Genomic DNA, 24554 nt, shown 5'->3' with positions numbered 1-24554 from the left:
TGACAGTACTGTTATGTCAAAAGACAGTTTGCACTGTCACAGGCTGTTAGTAAATCTGGCCTATAGGCTTTTAAAAATGCTATAGCATGCACAATTAAATATCCATATGTATTCACTTGACAGATGGTTTTCGACTGATAACCGATATGGTACCGATATATCATGCATCCCTAGTCGAAAGTTGACACATCTACACATTGTTTATCATTATTGTTACCTGGGGTTCATTGGGTAACTGTGGCTGTGGCAGGCATGGGATTGGCTGGCTGAGGGTGTATTCATGTACCCCGACTCCGGCCGAGTTCCCACTGTTGGTTTTGGGGAGTAATGCTGCATAGGAGACATGGGTGTCCCTGGACAAGAGCTCTTAGATCCTCCGGCTGCTGCTGCTGTTGCTGCCACAGCTGCTCTCTTCTGCTCGTAGGCACTGCAGGGCACACGGACATTTTCAAAGTCAACAATGCATTTCTTTCCCGTTATATACTCATTAGATTATGAATAGACGTATATTTGATTCTGAACATTTTTATGTCTCAGGGTTTTTTTTCTCCTCTGTTTAAAGTTTATAAAAAGTATAACATAATAATACATAATACAAATATTTAGTAATCATTTTTAAAACTGACAATCTAAACAAAGAGTGGAAAAAAAAACATTTCTAAAAATGATTTATAATATTTTTTACACAGATTCTGAAGCTGAAGAATTTAAACAGTGAATTTTCAATCGATTTCTTCTTGTAAACTCAGAAAAGTATGGAAGCCCGTTTCCGCCGCTGAATAAAAGTTTTCCAAAAAGGTCATTGTGACTTTTTATATTACAATTCTGACTTTTTTTTTCTCGCAAAGCCAAGTTTACATCTCGCAATTTTTTTTTCTTACAATTCTGAGAAATGGTCAGATTTGCAAGATATAAACCCACTTTTTTTTCTCAGAAATATAATATATAAACTCACAGTTTTGAGTTTATAACCCCTCAGACTGTATAACTCACAATTACGAGTTTATGTCACAATTCTAAAAAACAAAGTCAGAACTGCAAGATATAAACTCAAAATTGTGAGGAAAAAAAGTCCAAATTGTGAGATAAGTAAGTCGCAATTACCTTTTTTATTCAGTGGTTATTCAGTTTATTCATTTAAAAATCTAAACAAAGAGTGGGAAAACTATTTCTACAATAATTAAAAAATTATTTATAATTTGTTTTACACAAATTCTGACCCTCAGATGTGTTTTCATGACTTATTTTGTGTAAAAATACTATTCAGTTGTATTAAATTCAAATTGGTAAATAAAATGTAATTTAAAATCCTTAAAAAGACAATTCTGCTATTTTTGTGGGGTTTTTTGGGGCATTTTTTGCTTTTATTTTGATAGGACAGATCAGAATTGACAGGAAGCGAAGTGATAGAGAGATGGGGGCAGGATCTTCGGCTATAAAGAACCTTTTCAAGTTCAAGTCAATGCCAATAAAGCGCCTTTGTTTTTAAGAATGTAGTGTGAAATGTGCTTCAAAAATCTATATTCTGTGTTTAATATTGTTCACAGGGCTAAAGGTGAATGTAAACCCGTTCACGCCATCAAAAGAGAAGTGAGAGGCATAGCATCAGCATCCGGTTTTCGACTGACCTGGCGTAAAGGCACTGCTCTCCATTGGGGTAGCTGAAGCTCTGCTTGTGACTGCAAGACTGGCTGGGGTCTGAGCCGGGACTCTGAGGCTCTTTCTTAATCTTCACAGGCGGGCTGTGGAATGCCACTGCTGCGGTAAACAGAGAAACAGGTTTATTAATGCACCACATTCCAGCTAATTCCTGTCTGGAGAAACGACAGGTCTTTTGTCTGCACTAAAAATACAACAAGAGTATACAAACAAGAGTAAAGAGACAAACATGTATTCCAAATACTTTAATAGGCTTGGTTTGTCCTTAACGCAATGGATCATGCAAAGTGATCATTTAACTCAACCACAGTTGACACAGTAAAACTTACTGTGCCCTGCATTCAGCTTCAAAGTAAATCATAAACAATTATAGACGTAAACATTCACTCGCATAAAAAGTTACTTCAAAATCACTTCCATTAATCAATATTGAAAAGTGGACTAACCATTTGAGTTTAATTATTAATGTGCATTAGATCATTCTAATTTTCAGATTTTATTTTTTTTTCAACCCTTTTAAAGCACAGAACTTGGCTGTGGTTAAATGAGTAAGCCTTTTATAAACACATCAACAGCTGGTCATTTACATAAGAATTTTTGTGTGTGTGTGTGTGTGTGTGTGTGTGTGTGTGTTTCTTCAGTTTCTTCAGCCCAGCTTTAGAGATTTTGGCATTTAGCTGAGGAGTAGCAGAGGAGCCGCCCAGCATGCGTGGGGTCTGGGTCTGAACCGCAGTGCTGTTTATTATTGGAGGGGAGCAGCCGGGCTCAAAGACGGCACGGTACAGGATGTTTTTCTGGGCCGCTCAGGGTAAACAGCAGCAGCTGTGCTCTTCCAGCTGAGCAGCAGCTCTGTGTTTATGGCTGTTTATGTGTTGATTGTCGTGGGCGCAGACCTGACAGAACAGGCACTGCTGAAACCCAAGCCCAGGTAATTGCACATTTCATTCACAAAAACAAGAAGAAATAGGGGAGAGGCCTTCCAATACTGTAACACTGCGACACAAAGTCCTGTCCTCTCAAAAGCAATACTCAAATCGAAAGAGAATGAGAGGCGAGGAATGAGTGGTTCTCAAACATTCACCTTTATAAGTCTGCATACGTGAGATTTATAGATTTGACATTTTAAGTCTCAAATCAATGCTATGTTTTAATAATGGACTGCTTATTTGATCAATAAGGCTGTGAGTACTTTTACAAATTCGTTATGAATCACTAAAACCACTCTATTAAAGCAATAAATCATTACACTTTAAATACTCTAAAATTGGATGGAGAACCAAACGAGGTCTTCAGCGGGACACCCCCCGGGAACGTCTAACACTATCAAGACATTATCAAGACACATCCGTCTGTCGTTAAATCTCGTTGAGTTTACAGACCGATGGCACTCGAGTAAACAGTGATGTGACAATGAAGGAAGCTCTTGTTCTTTATTTAGCGTCATTTGCCCAAATCTCTCCATTTCTGCTTTCTCTCTTTGCGATTCATGTGAAAGTTACATCACTGTTTCTGAAAGCCACTCTTATTTCTTAGGTTTCGTTTCTTGGTAAAAAGGTGGGTGATAGGGGTTGTGAACCTAAATGTGTAATGTAACATCTGTGTTTAGATGTTCCTGGTTCTGCTCTTGTGAAGTACGTAGTCAGTGATCAGGAAAGAGGCTTAGAGCTTGCCAGAAGACTTGTAATAACGCCTAATACTGAAACTTTTTTTAGTTAAATTTAGATTTACTGGAATTACTTTATTGTTATCGTCAAAGAGTTTGGATCAGGGGAAGGGACAAAAGGGTGGCCTGGAGCCAATGTGAGAGAGTTTGGATCATTTTTATGCATGTATATGAATTTACAGCTTTATCATTTCAGTCACTTTCATACTTATAATTTCATCATTTGAATCACTTGCAATATGAGCAAAAATAGTGTTTTTAGACTTTAAGGAGCAGGCCTGCATTTCAAAAATTTTCTTTTAATATCTCTAAGTACCAATTTCACATATAGGCCCTATATTAATATTAAAGCTTCTGAACAATGAAATTAATACCTTCTTTGTGCTCTTTTTTGTTTTATTCCAATATATACACTACCAGTCAAAAGTTTTTGAACAGTAAGATTTTAAAGTCTCTCTCTCAAAAAAAACACAATTTTGAGAAATAAACTCGCAAATTCTGAGAAATAAAGCTGCAATCCTGAGAAATAAAGTCAGAATTGCAAGATATAAAATCAGAACTCTTAGAATTTCTCAGTATTGCAAGTTTATATCTCGTAATCGTGACTTTTTTACTCATAATTGCAAGTTTATATCTCACAATTGTGAATTTTTTGTTAAAATTTGACTTTATAACTCGCAACTGCGAGTTTATATCTCACAATTCTGAGAAATAAAGTCAGAATTGCAAGTTATAAAATCACAACTCTGAGAATTTCAGTATTGCAAGTTTATATCTCGTAATTGTGACTTTTTTCTCTGAATTTTGTCAAAATTTGACTTTATAACTCATAACTGCGAGTTTATATCTCACAATTCTGAGAAATAAACTTGCAATTCTGAGAAATAAAGTCAGAATTGCAAAATATAAAATCACAACTCTGAGAATTTCTCAGTATTGCAAATATAAAATCACAACTCTGAGAATTTCTCAGTTTTGCAAGTTTATATCTCGTAATTGTGACTTTTTTACTCATAATTGCAAGTTTATATCTTGCAATTGTGACTTTTTTTCTCTGAATTTTGTCAAAATGTGACTTTATAACTCGCAACTGTGAGTTTATATCTCAATTCTCAGAAATAAAGTCAGAATTGCAAGATATAAAATCACAACTCTGAGAATTTCTCAGTATTGCAAGTTTATATCTCGTAATTGTGACTTTTTTACTCATAATTGCAAGTTTATATCTCGCAATTGTGACCTTTTTTCCTCAGAATTTTGTGAGTCAAAATTTGAGGGAATTATAAAAAATATATACAGTACAGACCGAAAGTTTGGACACACCTTCTCATTCAAATGAATGAGAAGGTGTGTCCAAACTTTTGGTCTGTACTGTATATTTTTCTGTTTTTTTTTTTAAGTTTTTACTCTACATTTGTGCAGTTTTCAATGGGTTAGTGATATTTTTTAAATATATATAAATTAATAAATAAATATTTTTTAAAATGGGTTTTTATACAAAAACTGCTTTTTTTTTTATGTAAAATTCACTTTACCCACATTTCTAACTTTAATTCATGGGGATAACATGGATAATTTCACATGGTTTAGTGTAAGATTTTTGCCCATCTTTTGGAAAATCCAGTTTTAAAAGTAAATAAACAACTACAAATAACTTTTACCAGTAGGTGGCTGCAGAGCTCCACTGTTTGCTATTTGCTATTTGACCACCCGAAAGATATTTTTTCACAAGTTTTTTCAGTTGAATTCATATCTACAGTACAGACCAAAAGTTTGGACACACCTGAATGAGAAGGTGTGTCCAAACTTTTGGTCTGTACTGTATATACTTTTATTTAGCAAGGATGCTTTAAATTAATCAAAAGTGATGATAAAAAAACATTTGTAATGTTACAAAAGACTGCTATTTCAGATAAATGCTGTTCTTCTGATCTTTCTATTCAAAGAAACCTGAAATTCTACTCAGCTGTTTTTAACATACAAACAACATGTCAAGAATATTAGAATGATTTCTAAAGGATTCGAGTAATGATGCTAAAAATTCAGCTTTGAAATCACAGGAATAAATTACACTTTAAATATATTCAAATAGAAAACAGTTATTTTTAAATAGTAAAAATATTTACCAATATATCAAGTTTTGCTGTATTTTGGATTAAATAAATGCAGGCTTTGTGAGCAGAATAGACTTTGATAAAACTTTTGACTGGTAGTGTAGGCTATATAAGCAGCATAAAGTTTATCCCAGACATTTTAACCTGCAAAAAAAGCCCAAAAGAAGGCCATCTTTGACCAAAAATGAGTTTGACACCTCTGGTGATCATAACCTGCCACGTAAGACTATAAACCTGGCAACATATAGCTTTAAATAATGCTCTCCTTACATACGAGTGCATTTACCATTCACACCTCCCTTCAAGCTATATCTAAGTGTGAAAATCCAGTAGCATTGTACCTAAATGACAGGAGTGTCTCCATTCAGGATGAGCCTTTAGAGACAGACAGGGCTAGAGAGGTGGGAGCCGGACTTTACATATGTAAATAGCACGATTCAGTGAAGAGGATAAGAGGTGAAAGGTGATGGTCATGGTTGAGTGCTTTAGGAAGTAGGGGATCATTATGGAGGGCCATTCAGTCAACTCCCACCACAAACAAATCTCAGGACCCCGATACCCCCCTGCCACAAACAAAAAAAGATCCACCAGCTGTGACAGATGGAGGTATGGTGGCCTTAGTCGGAAGCTCTGGGGGATCGTCCTCAGAAAGTGTGTTAAAGTACGATTGCTAATTAGTTTATTTTAAATAAAAGTACCATTGTTGAAATTGTGAGTCTTTGGATTTTAAAAAATCTGATTTCAGTCACTAAGGCAGGACTGCTTTGCTTTTGAGTTGAAACATAACTCTACTGATCATCTGGACAACATTGTATATTCATGTCACGCTCACATCCTGGAAATTTTCATCTTATGACAGCTAGAGTTGAGGCCAACTGTATGAACTCAACAGGTACAATGTACCACAGTTTCAGTAATAATATCTCAAGACTATAAACCTATCAAAGTGTACCAGAGGAACATGATCGCTGTGGACTGTCGTCAGATAAAACACAAACCATGAGCAGAACAAGTCTTTATGCAAAGACTGTTTGATAAAAACACTGAACAAAGGATTATCGTATTGCGTTAGTCTGGTGTGATATTTGAGCTGATGTTGTGATAAAATCTGATTTTCGATTATGATAACAGTCTGCCTGAGAGTGAGTGAAGAGATGCCACCTGGCGTCCCACTGGCCATTTGAGACTAACAGTGACAAATCAATAAGAACAACAAGGATGCCAATTATGTCTGAATGGCTTAAAGGTTGAAATGGCAGTATTGATTTTTGGGCAGCCCACTTAACACGGCTTTCAAAGCTAGCTTGTTTCTTTTTAAGTATGGCCTGTCATAGGAAGTACATCAGGTGTTTAATTGAAATAAAAGTGACAGGATTGCAAAACAAAAAGTCACTTTTGTAATAATCCAATTGGAAATGTCAAACATTTCTAGTCAAACAACCCTTGTTGTAGACATTACAGCACCAATATTACAATTCCAGCTGATACTGATAAGCTGATAATTACTTGTATGGTCAAATTTATACTATTTTGTAAATTAAAAAGTAAGTTATACAGATTTTTTTCATGTTTTTGAAAGTCTTTACACACCATAGCTGCACTAACTTGATCAGAAAATACAGTAAAACAGTAATACTATAAAATACTTTTACAATTAAAAGAATTTTAAGAAATTTTAAATCAAATCATAATTTTCAGAAGTAATACTCCTAGATTGTTTCACATTATCCTTCAGAAATCATGTTAATATGCTGATTTAAAATCTAGTAACATTTATTAATTAACAGTTGTGCTTAATCTTTTTGTGAAAACTGTGACCTTTTTGCAGGATTTGGAATGGAAAAACTTTGTAACATTATTAATGTCTATAAATTACTGACACTATTGGTCAGTTTAATATGGAAGCCTGTTTCCGACACCGAATAAAAAAAAAAAAAGGTAATTGCGATTTTTATCTCACAATTCTGACTTTTGTCTCGCAATTTTGAGTTTACATCTCACAATTAAAACTTTTTATTTCTCAGAAATTCTGAGTTTATATTTTGCAATTGTGACTTTTTTACTCAGAATTGTGAGTTTATATTTCAAAATAGTGACTTTTTTCCTCAGAATTTTGTGTCAAAATTGGACCTTATAACTCGTAATTGCGAGTTTATATCTCACAATTCTGAGAAAAAAGAAATGCGAGATAAGCATAAACTAGCATTTACAAAATAAAAACTAGCATTTGCAAGAAAAGGCGAGTTTATATCTCGCAATTGTAACTTTATAACTCACAACTGCGAGTTTGTCACAGTTCTGAGAAAAAAAAGAATTGCGAGTTTATTCTGTGACAAAAAACAAGAATTGCGAGATAAAACTAGCATTTGCAAGAAAAAAAGTCAAACTTTTTTTATCTCGCAATTCTAACTTTATAACTTACAATTGCGAGTTTGTCACAATTCTTAAAAAAAAGTCAGAATTGCAAGATAAAAACTTGCATTTGTCAGAAAAAAGTTAGAATTGTGACTTTATAACTCGAGTTTTTATCTCGCAATTGCAACTTTTTTCACAGAATTGTGAGTTAATCTCGCAATTGTGACTTTTTTTTCTCAAAATTGCAAGTTTTTATATTGCAATTGCAAACTTTTTCACAGAATTGTGAGTTAATCTCGCAATTGTGACTTTTTTTCTCAAAATTGCAAGTTTTTATCTCACAATTGTGACTTTTCTCCGAATTTTGTGAGTCAAAATTAGATTTTTTCTGTGAGTCATAATTGTGAGTTTATATCTCACAATCCGGAGGAAAAATAAGCAAAAAATTGCAACTTAATTCACATTTGCAAGAAAAACGTCAAAACTGTGCAATTCTGACTTTATAACTAGCAATTGTGAGTTTATATCACACAATTCTAAGAAATAAACTCGCAATTCTGAGAAGATATAAACCCACAATTGTGACTTTTTTCTCAGAATTGTGAGTTTGTCTCACAATTGTGACTTTTTTCTTCGAGTTTTGTGACACAATTCTGATTTTGTAACTAGCATTTGTGAGTTTGTATCACGCAATTCTGAGAAAAAAGTCAGAATTATGAGATGAAAAATTCACAATAACCTTTTTTTTTATTTTTAATTGAGTGGCGGAAACAGGCTTCCATAGTTTAATGTGTAATTGATGCCAAACGTTTGGTGGTGTGTATAATGGCTTGGTGAACATTACAAATATAGGGCCTATTTGTTTTTGAGCCATTTCTTCAATGGCTTTTTGTGGATTTTTAAAGTAGAAAAGAAGCTATTTTAAGAAGTTACATTTTTTTCCCTCTGATTTGAGGAGCTTTTAGAAATCCATCATCATTGAAATGATCAGTGGAAAGTCCGGGGAGGGACGTAAATGATAGAAAGGACTGTTCTCTCAGCCAGAGGTTTTTCAGAAACAATGCTGTCATCTCAGCACAGTACAGCAACACATGGCGGACATGTGGTGTCCGTGTCAACACGATCAGAATGAAGGAGCGCAAGCGAGAGAACGCAAACAAAAAAGGAAGTTCTGGCCTCTCTCAAATGGTGAATGGCCAGGGGTTTTCCATAAAAGTTATACTCTGTTCATTAGGGTTTGACTGTCACTTCAGAGTGTCAGCGACTTCCCCTTTAAGTTTCAGACGGCTATCGGTAGCTCAAAAATTGTTGTCAAACTTGAATGACAAGCTAGAAACAATCAGACAGTCGCGTGTGAATCTAAAGTTCGCGCTCTCAACACGTCTTTTGTTTGAAAACACTTTTGGATGCTTAATGTGTTTAGTGTTTTTGTGTAGTAAATGGCATGTTGTGATTGGGTGTGGACAATCCTGGCGACTACAGAGACTAGGTCTGAATGGCATATGACATATTTCTGTTAACCACACGGTATCAGTTCCCTTTATGATTGGATTTTTTTTTTTTCTGATGAAACCGCATGACATACTTTGCCAATAAAAGAAATCCACCATCCGTCTTCTAAAAAATGAATCATTGAGCTATTTTACCATTACCAACGGATTAACTTCGGAAAAAGTAGACGAAAGTGAAAATCCGAAATGTCGATGACCATCATTTGTAAATACAATAGAATGATGTCATTTATCGCAACCTGATAGTGTTTTATGCACACGTTCATGTGGAAAGAGTAATCAAACTCTCAACCTCACATTCGTCAGCCCTCAATATAACGCAGTCCGCTCTTAATGTTTAATGCATATATTGATTTCCTGCTCATTGCAGAAATTATATAATGAACTCTACTGTAATGCAGAGAGAGATGGGAGATAACACCTGCGCATTGAATTTCTGTCAAGCTGGTGAGAAATACATTTCTACCGAGACTTGTCTCACCGAGTCCCATCTGGGCTGATATCTTAATTATACAGAGAGAGAGATAGAGAAACACTCAAGCTTTTTTCGCATGCTGCCTGATCTACTTCTGAGATCACCCTGGATCAATAGATCCATCATTGCTTTTTCAATACGAGACGTTGCCCGTTGCGTTTCAGCAGAACTGAAGTGAGATTATGCTGAAACAATGGACTGAGCTAAGTGATTTAGACCAGCGATGACTTGCACTATTTAGCTGGAAGAGACTCTGCGTCTCCAAACACTGTCTATCGCAGTGCGCTAGAAGAGATCTCTGATGTGTGTGAACATGTTACATGTGTTCTATGTTATCATTAGCCCCCGCCTCAGTTTCTTTTCTATTAGCAGGAGAAGGGAGGAAAAGAACCCCTCTTTGAGAGGAGGGAGAAAAGGCAATTTCCTGGGTAGGTTTAGAGTGTTTGCCCCGCTGCTTCTGTCCTCACCGATGCAGTAAAATACACACTGCTGTCCATTCAATGCCTCAGCGGCCATACCTCAGCCTGTGAAGAGGATGTTCTAACTTCTTCCAACAGCAGACCGGAGCACAAGCTTCCAAATTCGTTTTTTACATAAGTGTCTGAGCTGCTGTTTACTGGCACTTACAGTCTGGCATGTGTCCACCTACAAAAACATCCTAAAACTTTGCAACTGCCGGTTTCAACAAACGTTCCTCTTATAAAGGTTCAAACTTGCAGAAGAAAGAAAGGTAAAACTTTCCATTAAGACTATATTTGTTAAAGAGAGAGTTCACCCAAAAATAAAATAAATTCTGTCATTAATTAGTCACACTTATGTCATTCCAAACCCGTAGGGCCTGCGATCATTTTTGGAACACAAATTAAGATATTGTTGATCAAATCTTAGAGCTTTCTGACCCTGCAAGGTAGGCCCAGAAAGGTAGTAAAGGCATTGTTTCACTTAAAAATAAAGGTTCTTCTTTGGCATTGATGGTTTCATGGAACCTTTCAAATACAGAAAAGGTTCTTTATAGTTGGAAAAGGTTCTTTAGATTTTTAAAATGTTCTTCAAAATGGTTCTTTTAAGAACTGTTCACTCAAATGGTTCTTCTGTGGCATCACTGCAAAAACACCCTTTCGGAATCTTTATTTTTTAAAGTGTTGCACACAAAATGTATTCTCATATCTTCATAAAATTAAAGTTGAACCACTGATGTCAATTGGACTATTTTAATGATGTCCTTACTACCTTGTTGGGCTTTGAATGTTGCGTTACTGTCTATGGAGAGTCAGAAAGCTCTTAGATTTCATAAAAAATATCTTAATTTGTGTTCGGAAGATGAACAAAGGTCTTATGGGTCTTAAGGTCTTACATGACAGAATTTTTTGGGTGAACTATCCCTTCAACCAAAGTTACCACAATAGTTATGAACTAAAAATGACATACCATTATAAAATGTATTTATTTTTAAATAACTCTTATATGTTCACCAAGACTAAATTTATTTGATTGAAAATACAGTTAAAAGAGTAATAATATGAGATATTATTACAATTTAAAATACTCGTTTTCTATTTAAATTATTGTTTTTATTTAAATTAATTTTTAATTAATTCCTTTGAATTTCAGCAGCCACTACTATAGTCTTTACTGTCACATGATCCTTTAGAAATAATTTCAAGAAATATTTCTTACTATTATCACAGTTCAAAATGATGAAAACCATGGTATATGTTGAATAGACAGTTTAAAGGAACAATATTTATTTTAAAAAATAGAAATATATCATAACATAAATGTCTTTACAGTCACCTTTTCATCAGTTGAATGTATCCTTACTGAATAAAAGCAATAATTTGTAACCCTGGACCACAAAACCAATAATATACACAATCTGAAAGCTGAATAAATAAGCTTCCATTCATGCATGGTTTCTTAGGATAGGGCAATATTTGGCCGAGATACAACTATTTTTGAAAATCTGGAATCTGAAGGTGCCTTCAAAGTTGTTAAAATCGCCTTTAAAGTTGTCGAAATTAAGTTCTTAGCAATGCATTTTACTAATCAAAAATTAAGTTTTGATATATTAACTGTAGGAAATTTACAAAATATCTTCATGAAACGTTCTTCTTTACTTAATATCTTAATGATTTTGGCATAAAAGAAAAATCGATAATTTTGACCCATACAATGGATTTTTAGCTATTGCTACAAATATACCCGTGCTACTTAAGACTGGTTTTGTGGTCCAAGGTCACATTTCTAAAAAAAAATAATAAAAAACTAACTAACTAACTTATTAACATGAACTAAGATTAATGATGTAAAAAAAAAAAAATAGTTGATATAGTTCATTATACATACTGTAAATTGCAAGAAAGAAAGCGCAAGCAAAAGAGAGCTAAGAACTGAAAGACAGTTGAAGAAAAAAGAGAAAGAAAAACAATAAAAGTGAAAGAAAAAGAGAACAAAAAAGTGAAAGAAAAACCAACAAAGAGCGAAAGAGCAAAAGAGAAAGAGGTTGAAGAAAAAAAAAAAAAAAGATGAAGAGGTAGAGAAAAACATCTCTGTAAGGGCAGCGTTGAGCGCAGCTCTCAGTCAGTCCAAATCATGAATGGAGATTCCGTTTTCTGTTAATGTGCTGCCTCAGCCAGTCCCTCACAACCAGCCCATTCATAAAAAATGTGGGGCTTAAATGTGCGCGTGTGTCGGTGTGTGTGTACGCGTGTGGCTGGTTTCGCTGCAAAAAGTTAGTGAAAGAGGAAAGCCTGGCCCCCTCTACGGGGTAGAATGACTGGTCTCTGTACATTTTTGGCACTCTTGAGGATGTTTTTGCAGACTTTGTTGCATAGCAGCTGTATTTTGGAAAGTTTAGAGCGGTAGAGCCGCATATTTTGTTTGAGGAGGGGTGGCGGTGGGGTGAACGCGACAGCACGATCCACAATATATCAGACATGTCGAGAGAGCTAACGGAAGTGCAAACAGACTCGAGACTGTAAATTCAGAAATCCCTTTGCACATCTCTTGTGTCTGTGTGTGTGTGTGTGTGTGTGTGTTTCTTTTTTCCTGTAGACTTCGCTTTTCTGGGACTGGATTTATAGCCACAACTTCCTATATAATTACAACAAGGCACAAAACCAAACAATGGCTCTCACAACACGGCATTTGCAGGATTAACTCACATCTTGGAACACTCAGAGTTGAGACACAGAGAACGGGAGAGAAAAGGCTGCCTAAATTATCACATTTTAGTACAGTTGGAAGGGGAAACAGGATGGGGGTGGGGTTAAAACCTCCATTCAGAAAAAGGAACCAGGAGGGTGGAGTCAGTTCTGCTCTTGGGCATTTTCATGAATGGGAGAAAGAATCCTGTTCTTTGAGTGGCCTTACAAACAGGACAAAATCTCCTATTAATCAATACTAGAAAGAAAACTGACCACGTTTGATAGGAAGTTTTGAGTTTACTTTGTGATCTCTTAGTTCTCATTACCTCTGGCTATTCATTCTCTAGTTTAAAGTCTATTTTAAAGCTATGTTAATGATTCCCTGACTAGCCAAACTAGACATCTTCACGTAAGTTCTGAATGACAGTTTAGGTACCGAGGAGAAGCTTCCAACCACTTCCATCGCTAATAATGACAAACAGGTCACAGTTACGCCAAATGAAGACTCTCAATGTGGAAAAACGAGAGGGATGGGGATAGATTTGCCAGATGTGCAGGTGTTGCACAACAGCATGTCCAGCACCTCCCCCACTTCTTTAATCTGGCATTCCGCTCCGTCCCGGAGTCTTAGACTCACGGTCGTGCCCAGACGGGAAACAAGTTGACTGGCAAAACAACCGAGCGCTTGACTCCATGTATCTTGTTTTCCCTGATGTGTTTACAGACAAAAGGCCAAGAGACAGTTATGAAACGTAACATGCTGGCACGATTTTCAAAACATCTGACTCACCTGAATGTCATGATAATCTTAGTGAGTTTGAATTTAGCTAAGCTTGTGTTGTGTTGTGTTTGGATCTTAGCTGGTGGCATAAACTGACCCACAGCATAAGGACCACAAACACTGGGGAATGTGTTTATGTTTATAGCCGCCTTGTCAACTCGAGGCTTTTCCTCGCAACTCGTGAGTTATTACTCCATCACGTCTAAATGAAAGGGCGGGTGTTGCTGTCAGTCAAAGCTTTGCTCCACTTAACTAATGTGACAGGCCTGTCTCCTCTGGAAAGGCTGTCAATGGCAAAGAGCAGTGGTGATTGGTTATGTCCTGATGGGGTTAAGTAGACATGACCCTTTCTTGCCCCAGAGTTCATCGCCACTTCCTCCCCCTCATTGTTGCACAACAGACAAGAACAATATGTTATGGGGAGCATCTGTCACTAGAGGTTAAATCTCGAACGGGGTGCTAGGACTGTTTGCACACATGAGTTTAGGGATCGCGACTACCCTCTGTCTTTTAGCAAGCGACGGTTCGAGTTACTGAAAAAAACAAGATCTATGACTCACGCTGTGAACTTCGCAACCCTTGAAAAAATTGTCACCATAACAGACGTGGTAAAGGCCCAACCCGATGTGTTGTGAATGGCTGTAACAAAAGACTCAAGGGGAACTGTTTACAGAGCGCGCGCACCACAAAGCCCGGCACGCCATTGACAGGAGACACAACAAGCAGTTGAAAAGGCGGCCTTTTGCGTTGTGCGCTACTGGAATTTGCTTTCCCATTTACACCTCTGTCAGACACAAAAAGGAAATCTTTGTGCTTTGACTGCTGAATGATCTTTTACCGGCTTCCTCAGCTGCTCAATTGAGGCTTTCAGGCACATGCAAATGGAAGGTCGCTCTTTAGTACGAACATCCAAACACGTCAGCGTAAGGGTAGTAGGTCATGTATCGTGCGTTTCTGTTACGCAGAGCCTGAGAACAGCACTGTTGGTCTGAAACCCTCCACACCTCAGCCTCCAGCGCTTTGTCAATCAGGCATTTTTGGAGCAATAATTGGAGGACAAACCTACTTCCTCTTCTTTATCTTTTTGTTTTTGTCATCTCTCGCTTACCAGCTCAGGTTTCATGTTCATTAATGTGCATGCATAAGACGTAAATCAAAAGGAATGAGGTACTTACAGTTCTCTGAGTGGAAGTCAGGAACAAACTGCTCATCGCTGTCAGGAACTTGAGCTGCGGAGACCACCAGAATGTTAAAATAAGCATCTAAAAATATTTATTAATATATTTACTTATATACACTACAAGTCAAAAGTTTTTGCACAGTAAGATTTGTAATGTTTTTTTTGTAGAAGTCTCTTCTGCTCACCAAGTCTGCATTTATTTGATCCAAAGTACAGCAAAAGCAGAGATGCTGTGAAATGTTTTTACTATTTGAAATCACTGCTTTCTATGTAAATATATTTAAAAATGTAACTTATGAAATTATACAGATTAATACTTTTATTTAGCAAGGATGTTTTAAATTGATCAAAAGTGATGATAAAGACATTTATAATGTTACAAAAGATTTCCATTTTTTTTTTCCAACAAATTGAACAGTTATTTAAATAGTAAAACTATTTCAAAATTGTACTGCTTTTGCTGTACTTTAAATCAAACAAATGCCTCCTTGGTGAGCAGAAGAGACTTCTTTAAAAAAAAAAAAAAAAAAATTGACTAGTTTATAAATATTATGTTTGTATCACAATGTATCACAAACCCGAGATGCAATTTTCAGAAATATGACTATAGATTCTAGATTGCTGTTTCTGTTTGGGATCCATTTGTAGAAAATTAAAATGACTTAAAACAAAATTCAAAAAGTAAAATACATTTTGACAATATAATGAATTTTTATACAACTATGATTTAGTATAATATTGTAAATATTTATTTATAAAATTCTGAATATATTTAAAAATGTAATTTATTCTTGTGATCAAGGCTGTTTTTATTTGGGAAAGAAATTATAAAAAAAAATAATACTTTTATTTAGTAAGGATGCTTTAAATTGATCATTTAAATTCTATTCTATTCATCAAAGAAATCTGAAAATATTCTACTCAGCTGTAAAATAATAATAATAAATGTTTTTTGAGCAGCAAATCAGAATATTCAAATGATTTCTGAAGGATCGTGTGACTGGAGTAATGATTCTAAAAATTCAGCTTTGAAATCACAGGAATAAATTACATTTTAAAATATATTCAAATAGAAAACAGTTATTTTAAATAGTCAAAATATTTCAGAATTTGACTGTTTCTGCTGTACTTTGGATCAAGCAGGCTTGGTGAGCAGAAGATACATTTTAAAAATATATACATTAAAAATCTTACTTTTGACTGGTAGTGTATAAAAACTGTTTATCACAAACCAGAATTAAACTTTTCAGAAATATGACTATAGGATCCATTTGTAAAAAAAATTAAAATGAATTAAAACAAAAATGAAAATGTATTATAATATAATGAATTTGTATACTACTATGATTTAGCATAATATAGCAAATATTTCTGAAATCAAGAAAAACATTAAAGGGTTAAAAAAAGAGGACATTTACTTTTCTGGAGTCACTTAAATAGTTACTATAACCTGAAACTTTATTTATTATTATTTATTCATGTTGTCTCTCTCTGACCCCAACCAGACCATGAGGGTTAAAGTACATTTGATAGTAGTTTGGATTTATGTTTTCCTGTGTTTCCTTCTATCGGCCCCTGCTGACTCAGAGATCAGCCTCAAAATATGTTTTCAAACCAAGTCATTTTTCTTGAGCACACATAGCCTAAATGGACGCTGTGATTTGATGAAGGGATGGGCTGTCCATTAGCCTAGCCTGTGTCTCCCTTCATCATCCCTGTGAAACCTGAGTTACTGCCTCTGGACAGCCCGTGACCTTCACCTCCACTTTTCCATGTGCCAGCACTTTTCCACAGGCCAGCAGATCAATATCACCACTGAGTGTGTGTGAGCAGATATCTTGATTACTGCTGAATTCCATCAGATGAACAGTAGATGGGCTATTATTACTCTTGTATCAAAATTTGCTCTCTCCTTCGTTTTGTATTTGTATTTTGGCTTATTTTTTCACTCTTTCGGTCTTAGACTGTGTCAGCTTTACTCAAATTAATATATATTAAAAACATTTTTTTTAACTAAATTTAGATGCAAATGTTCGATTTCTGCCACATTTCTACTTAAAGCAAATCCTACAACCTAATTAACAACTATAAAATGTTGCTTAGAAAATCCACTAAGTTCAGAACTGAAGACGGCACTTTTACATCTGGCACCGCCACACATCTGTATCATATACAGGCCTTATTTAAACATAATAAGGGGTGATCAATGTCAGACCACAGAAGTGATGTCCTCCCCCCTACCCATCTCCAACACTCTAGCTGGATCCTGCTGATGGATTTACAGTCTTTCGGCTGATGTAGCCAATTACCTCGCTTATCCATCGTAAGCATGTTTCAACAGAATAAGAAACGATTCAGAAGAAAGCAAATGTAGCAGCGCGGCATTAAAACCAAACGCCTCTTCTTGTGCGCACAGAGAAAGAACAAAAAGCTAAAGGACATTCTCAGACAATGTTGGTCAGCTCTGCTTGGTGAAGTGTTCTGGAATTCATCACTTGCTTTGAAGTCTTTGAACGCTGGCTTTTAAGGTCACGCAATAAGTGTTTGAGAAGAGAAAAAGGAGCGAGAGAATAGAGAAAATAAGCTGAAGGAAAGTCCAGTTTCTAATGAGCTTCAGACAAAGAAAAGACAGCTTTGATCCTTTTTTCATATCGAATCAAAAATTAAATGTGGACAGATTCTGTTGAGCTTCAAATGGCTTTTTTCATGTCATGCTGGGTGAAATCTATGGGCACAAACACAAGCATTGGATATGTCTTGCATACCGACTGCGTAATAATGTACAGTAACAATCGATAATGTCCCATCAAGGGTATTAATAATAATATGTGGATTTGCTGACTTTACTTTTTGTTGATTTGTAAATTCGCAGACTGGTTCAATAATGGAATATGATTCCGAGGAGTGCCACTCAATACAGTTGGACAAAAAGCTTCGATAAGTCATTGTTATTATGCTGATAAAAAAATAGCGGCTAAAATATATCCATATTGATGATTAAAGATCTTGAATTTTCTGTCATAGTTATATTGCTTTTTCTTCTATTACCTCAATATTTGAAAACACCATAAAATACACTCTCAGTCAAAAGCTTTTGAACAGTAAGATTTTGAATGTTTTTAAAGAAGTCTCTTCTGCTCACTAAACCTGGATTTATTTTATTCAAAGTCCAGAAAAAAGTACAATTTTTGAAATATTTTTACTATTTAAAATAACTGTTTTCTACTTTTAAAAACATTTTTTTAAAAATAATTTACTTATAAAAAATAAACCAAAAAATAATTTATTAGCATCATTACTCCAGTTACCTGATCCTTCAGAAATCATTCTAATATTCTGTTCTGCTGCTCAAAAATATTTATTATTATTATAGAATTTTTAGTAGAACTTTTTCAGGTTTCTTTGATGAACAGAAAGTTCAGAAGAACTGCATTTATCTAAAATATAAATCTTTTGTAACGTTATAAACCTTTATCATCGCTTTTGATCAATTTAAAGCATCCTTGCTAAATAAAACTGTTAATTTCTATAATTTCTTTGCCAAAAAACACACTGACTCCAAGCTTTTGAATGGTATAGTGTATGCTGATCTTTGGATCTTTCTATTCGTCAAAGAATCCTGAAATAAAATACTCAACTGTTTTAAACATTGATGATAAATATGTTTCTTGAACAGCAAATCAGAACATTAGAATAATTTCTGAAGGGTCATGTGACACTGAAGAAAATTTTACTTTGATCACAGAAATAAATTACATTTGAAAATATATTCAAATAGAAAACTGTTATTTTAAATAATAAAAATATTTTACAATTTTGGATGAAATGCAGGCTTTGTGACTTCTTTAAAAACATTACAAATCTTACTGTTCAAAAACTTTTGACTGGTAGTGCCCTTGGTAAAGCTTGAATTTATTGCAAATGTAACTTAAAGTGCTGGCCTTTATCTAAAATAATAATAATAATAGATTAAAACTAAAAACTTCTAATATCTTTGATGCCTCAATAAAAGGCGCACGCAAAAGAAACTTAAAGTTTCTTCCCCTTTATCTACTGCTCTTTTTGCAATAGCTCGTCATCCAGTGACACTGGTAACACACTTCTTTTTTATCTTAGACGTATTTTCTCTCTGCTTTTAGCCAGAAGTCCATAAACACAGAAACCAGAACATTGGGAGAATTAAATCCATCTCTTTAACATTAATCTGGCACTTCCTGTGTGACGGAAACCGTCCTGATGCCCCTTTGAGCATGCTCAAAGAAATTACATTAATTTCATAGATGCTGCTCTTATCCTGTTGCTATACTGTAATTATATTAGAGTCATTTAAGTTTTTGCTTTTCTGCCCCCGAGGAGGATTAGCAAGGCTGCGTTTTTATGACTCAAAGCCGAAGCCGATATTTGGCCCACCAGATCGAGCAATAAATCATTCAGACGTGTTTCAACTTTTTTGAAAAGGAGCACATGCCATTTTTAGACAGATAAAAAAAATGCATCCGTTTAATGCGACTCCCTCGCTTTTTAGAGTTTACAAGGCTGATTTGAAAACAACCCGATCTCTTTCAGTCTAGTTACGTGGTCACATTAGACCGTGTGTCTGTGAATGTCTGTGGGAGTCTCTGTGTGTGTGTTCGTGTGTGTGTGTGCGTTTGTTTCAAGTCACTGAGCTTCCAGGAACATCTTGTCAAGGGCTTTGAAATGCAAGTCAGCACAAGACCAAAGTTTGTCTGTGCAAGCATGGAGACATGTTTCCTTTTTCTTTGAGGGAACCTGAATGACTTTTTTTTTTAGTTCGGCAGATCCTGGGAGGAGCCAGGAGCTCTGTCTTAAAATGTAAAGAATACTCACATGACTGGACAAGCTTTTCTATTAACAACTTTCGCCCTGCTTTTATGTTTTATCTTTGTCTTTAAAGTGCAAAATCCCTCCAGCAGTGTCTGTTTTAACAATATGATGTATTACTCATCATAACCATCTGATTAGAAGCCATTCCCTCCGAAAAGAAGAAAAGAAAAGTTCATGGCCTGCAAAAATGAGGCGGTGTGTGGGAGCAAAACTTTATAGCTGAAGTGTATGTACTACTCCACCTGTTAAATTTCAGTGTACTTGTTGTGGAGTCAGGGATGGTTCTCTATTGTTTCTGGTTTATGGTCATTGCCTTTCCCTGTCTTTTGACTGATGTGTGAAGTTCACAGTTAAACGCTGCATAATAATAGCTGATAGTTGTGCTCTGAGGATGAAGCAATTTATTGAGAATTGCTATTTTGGTTCGACAATGGATTGAAATCCTTTAAACAGGGTTCGTACAAGGTGCTTAAATTTAAAATGTAAGGCCTGGAAAACCCTTGAAAATAGTAATATTCATGAAGAGGTTTTTGAAAAGTGCTTGAATTATTGAAAGACAAGGTATCTGTGAAATAAGTGTTTACATTTTTTCAATAAGCACATATTTTAACGCAGAATTCACGCAACTCAAAAAACATAAGTAGTAGTAATAATAACTTATTTCAGTTGATGTCATAAAACTGGCGAGCTAAGCCAGTAGTAGTCCTGACAATGGCTGAAGATGCAAAAAGAAGAAAAGATGAACTGAATCAATTGAGTCATTTATGCAGGAACCGCTCCAATTGATTCAAACTGTTGACTTTGATTATTTAATTATAAAATAAAAAAGCCATTTATTTTCGAATTTCGACATTGCTTGTAATAATTTTAAAAAGCATGTAGTGATGGGTGAAACTGAGTTTTCCAAACTCTGAAACAGATAAACCATTGCAAAATGATTTAGGTTTCGAAGCGGTCCAATCGGATCACGTATCGCAAATTATTTTTTCATATCGTGACTTCAAATCACGTATCGCAAATAATTTGAATAAAATCGGGACTTTGCGTATTGCAAATCATTTGATTTAGATCAGAACTTCAAAGTGGGTTTGCAAATCGTTTGACTTGGAACGGGACTTCAAATCGTGTATCACAAATAATTTGATTCAGATCGGGACTTCAGAGCGTATATCTCAAATCATTTGATTTAGATCGGAACTGGTTCATGAATCATTTTGCAAAAAGAATTATTTGAAGTCCCGATCTAAATCAAATGATTTGGGATCCGTGTGGAACGCAAACATTTGATTTCAATTAAAACTTTAGAGCGGGTTAGCAAATCTTTTACTTTAGGCTGTAACTTCGGAGTGCGGATCGCAAATTGCGAATTATTTGTTTCATATCGGGACTTCAAATTGTGTATCGTGAATCATTTAATTTAGATCAGAACTTTAGAGCGGGTTCATGAATCATTTGACTTGGATCGGGACTTCGAATAATTCAATTTGCAAAATGATTCACAAAATCATCTAAATCAAATGATTTGAGATATACGCTCTGAAGTCCTGATCTGACTGCGCGAAGTCAAATGGTTTGCGATCTGATCCCAGTCTTGATCTGAAATGATGGTCTGTAAATAATTATTCAGATCGGACCTCAGAGTGTGGATCGCAAACCTTTGATATAAATCGGAACTTCAGAGCGGATTCGCAAATCTTTTGCTTTAGATCGTAACTTTGGAGTGCAGATCGCGAATCCTTTGATTTTGATCAGAACTTCAGAGCGGGTTCGCAAATCGTTTGACTTGGATCAGGACTTCAAATCGCATATCACAAATCATTTGATTCAGATCGGGACTTCGGAGTGCAGATCGCGAATCATTTGATTTCGATCGGAACGGGTTTGTAAATCATTTTGCAAATTGAATGATTTGAACGCCCAATCTAAATCAAATGATTCGCAATACACAAATTTCCAATCGAAATCGAATTCCAATCCGTGTGGAACGCAAACATATGATTGAAATCGGAATTTCGAAACGGGATAGGAAATCTTTTGCTTTAGACAGTAACTTCAGAGTGCGGATTGTGAATCATTTGATTCAGATAGGGACTTCGGAGCGCTTTTGGCTAATCTTTTTTTTTTTAAGATTAGGATTTTGGAGTGATTTGAAGAATTTTTTTCTGATTTATATATTCTTAAAGAGTAGAAAACATCAAACCATTAAAGCGGCAGAGTTAGAAAAAAAAGTATACACAAATACAAATTAACAAACTAACTGTGGTTTTACTATAGTTAAAGTGTAGTATACCTTGTAATACTTTAGTAGTGATACTTTGTATGTGTTTCACTTTATTTTTGCCATTTTTATTAGTATATTTTTATTAATCTATTTATCTTTTTTAGAATTTAAAAATAGTGTTTGCTAAGTGAGATATCTGATTGAAGTCCTTGAAAATCAAGTAGGGCTTAAAGTCTAGTAGCTGTACGAACCCTGAATTTGAGGAATTCCTGTAAATGTATTCTGCAAATAAAAAATAATATTTAAATAAAAATAAGTATTTTAGGTATTATCTGAAGATAATGCATCTCACATTTGCCATATGTTATCTTAACTGTGTGCAATTACAACCCGGCTGTTTCAGTGTCTAATAAATCAGATAAAATTCTGCATTAACATTCTTCTAATATTAGCTAAATGATCATTGTTTATCCATTTTTAAAACTGCATTTATATCGCCTTAATTATTATCCTAAAATACACATACGGGTTTGCTACGGGACAGATGTATAATTCATTCAAAGCAGTGGGGTTCCAGCCACCCGGTCTCATTGAGAGCAGCCTTTGTGTTCTCCACACTCTGACATGTACACAGTAAATTGTTTCTGGCAGGGTTCATTTCAACTATTTGCCTCCTGACTGTCCAGCTTTGATGCTGTTTGTTTGCTTTGCCTGGGTGTACAGGCTTTAAGAGCCTTTGTCTGGACTGCCCGAATAAAATGTAACCAGCAGCGTTGTGCAATCAAGGCATTTTTGGAGACGTCGTACACAAAAGCAACACACTTACAACTATACGTCGACACAAAATACAGGCCTTAAATACTCTATTAAACCATCACACCTACAATCTTAAAAATAAAGGTTCTTTATTAGCATTGATGGTTCCATGAAGAATCCTGAACGTCCATAAAACCTTGCAAATGCAGAAAAGGTTCTATATAAAGGTTCTATAACTGCCAAAACACTTTTGGAACCTTTATTTTTAAGGGTGTATAACATTTGAAAAAATGAAAACAGGAATTATTTCTAACAGCTGTCTTGTTTTATAATCTAATATACTGGCTCCCCAGTCTAAATCTTTCTATTGTTTTTGTTTTGTAAATCTCACAAAGCAGTGTGAACTTGCTATAGCATGTCCTCCTGTGACATTTCTTTTCTCTGACATTGCCACTAGAGGGACAGTTTTATTGCAATATAGACACACAATACATGCATAGAAATAGGTGCATACCTTCGGTGAGCCATGTCTCCTGAAGTTGGCTTAAATCCTGAAAGAGATCTGAAAAGGAACAGAAATCATTAAACACATGCTTTTTGAATATACACATTTGTTCATATATTAACCAGAAAAAAAAATGACTGTCCTGACAATACACAGTAATTAAACAACATGAAATTTTAAACTTGCTTGTTCTTTACCTTCGGATTCCTGAGGGGGTAATTCGGTGTCCATGTATTTCCTTTTTGTCGCCATCAACAGTCTATTTAGGGGCCCATTTCCTTGCGACCTCTACGAAACAGAAACTACATTATGTAAGTAAAAAACACATACACAAAAAACAACAGTGCAACTTTAGAACCACAAGAGAACTTAAAAAACTGTAAAAGAAATATTAAAAGTGCTCATTGTTACAATGCACTATGACAAGGTACAAAAATACAGGATACTGTCAAAACTAAATACTTTTTTGGCCATAACTAGTGTGAACACAGTGAAACCCGAATTCAGTGCATTGCCTCTCAGAACAGAAAATGCTGACAATTCAAGCATCCTAAAAAGGGAAGTTTTGATTTCCTTTTAACCATTCAAGATTCACGATTTGAGAAAAGCGTTTGCTGAGAGGATTAAACTTTACCTTTTGCGCACAACGTACGACTCATGGAGAAACAGAATATTTAGTAAACTAGTTCCGACTTGGTTTCATCCCAAACTGAAGAGTTTTCAACGCAACAGCGCTTGCTTAAAACAAATCACATGCAACGACGACAGAGAAGCAGCACAACATCCCCGCATGAAGAAGCCCAACGAAGCTTTGAAGTGAATAAAGCCATACTCACATTAGCTAAAGTATAAGGCACTTGCTGGTCCAGATATCCATCCATCTTATAATCCATGCCTTAACCGTTTGTGGTCATTTAGGCTGTGTTTTAATGAGATCCGCGCAGACTGAGAGGGGAAGGAAGACGGACAGAGGCAGCAGCAGCAGTTTGTGAATGGAGCGCTAGAAGGCTGCATACGTAATGAGCTCCATTCACAAAAAAACCACCAGCGTGCGTATAAACACACACTCTGGGATCCGCTAAATCACAGTCTGGACAGCTTCAGACCTGTTCTTTGCTTCGTTTGAGGCAAGACGCTATTGTCTAAAGTGTTTACAAAGGATTTTGTGGGTTGAAAACATTTTATACGTAGCATCTGAAAACTAACTTGTGTATATGCCACGTCCGCTATCAGATGCTAGTAGTGAAAGAGTTATATTGTTTATGATCATAATTAGCCTAAAATGACGGAAAAGGGGAGATTATATTGTTTTATATCATTTATATAGGTTATAAAGTGAAAAA

At 35.4% G+C, this 24554-nt stretch overlaps 1 protein-coding gene across 2 annotated transcripts in view; it reads right to left on the bottom strand.

The window, feature by feature from the left end:
- Positions 1–24189, bottom strand: part of etv4 (ETS variant transcription factor 4) — a 34534-nt gene extending 10345 nt beyond the window's left edge. The window contains exons 1-6 of one of the 2 annotated variants that reach the window (XM_073828448.1): positions 24048–24189; positions 23409–23499; positions 23221–23268; positions 14880–14933; positions 1629–1758; positions 218–427 (exon numbers count right to left, since the gene is read on the bottom strand). In XM_073828448.1, coding sequence (XP_073684549.1) covers positions 218–427; positions 1629–1758; positions 14880–14933; positions 23221–23268; positions 23409–23499; positions 24048–24104 — 590 coding nt within the window. In that variant the 5' untranslated portion in view covers positions 24105–24189. The remainder of the gene's footprint in view (positions 1–217; positions 428–1628; positions 1759–14879; positions 14934–23220; positions 23269–23408; positions 23500–24047) is intronic. The other variant, XM_073828449.1, reaches the window with a different exon arrangement.
- Between the last annotated feature and the right edge of the window lie 365 nt (positions 24190–24554).

The sequence above is a fragment of the Garra rufa genome, chromosome 22 (genome assembly GCF_049309525.1).
Source record: "Garra rufa chromosome 22, GarRuf1.0, whole genome shotgun sequence".
Lineage (NCBI taxonomy): Eukaryota > Metazoa > Chordata > Actinopteri > Cypriniformes > Cyprinidae > Garra > Garra rufa.
The sequence above is the reverse complement of the archived record's forward strand: the minus strand, read 5'-3'. Positions and strand labels throughout refer to the sequence as shown.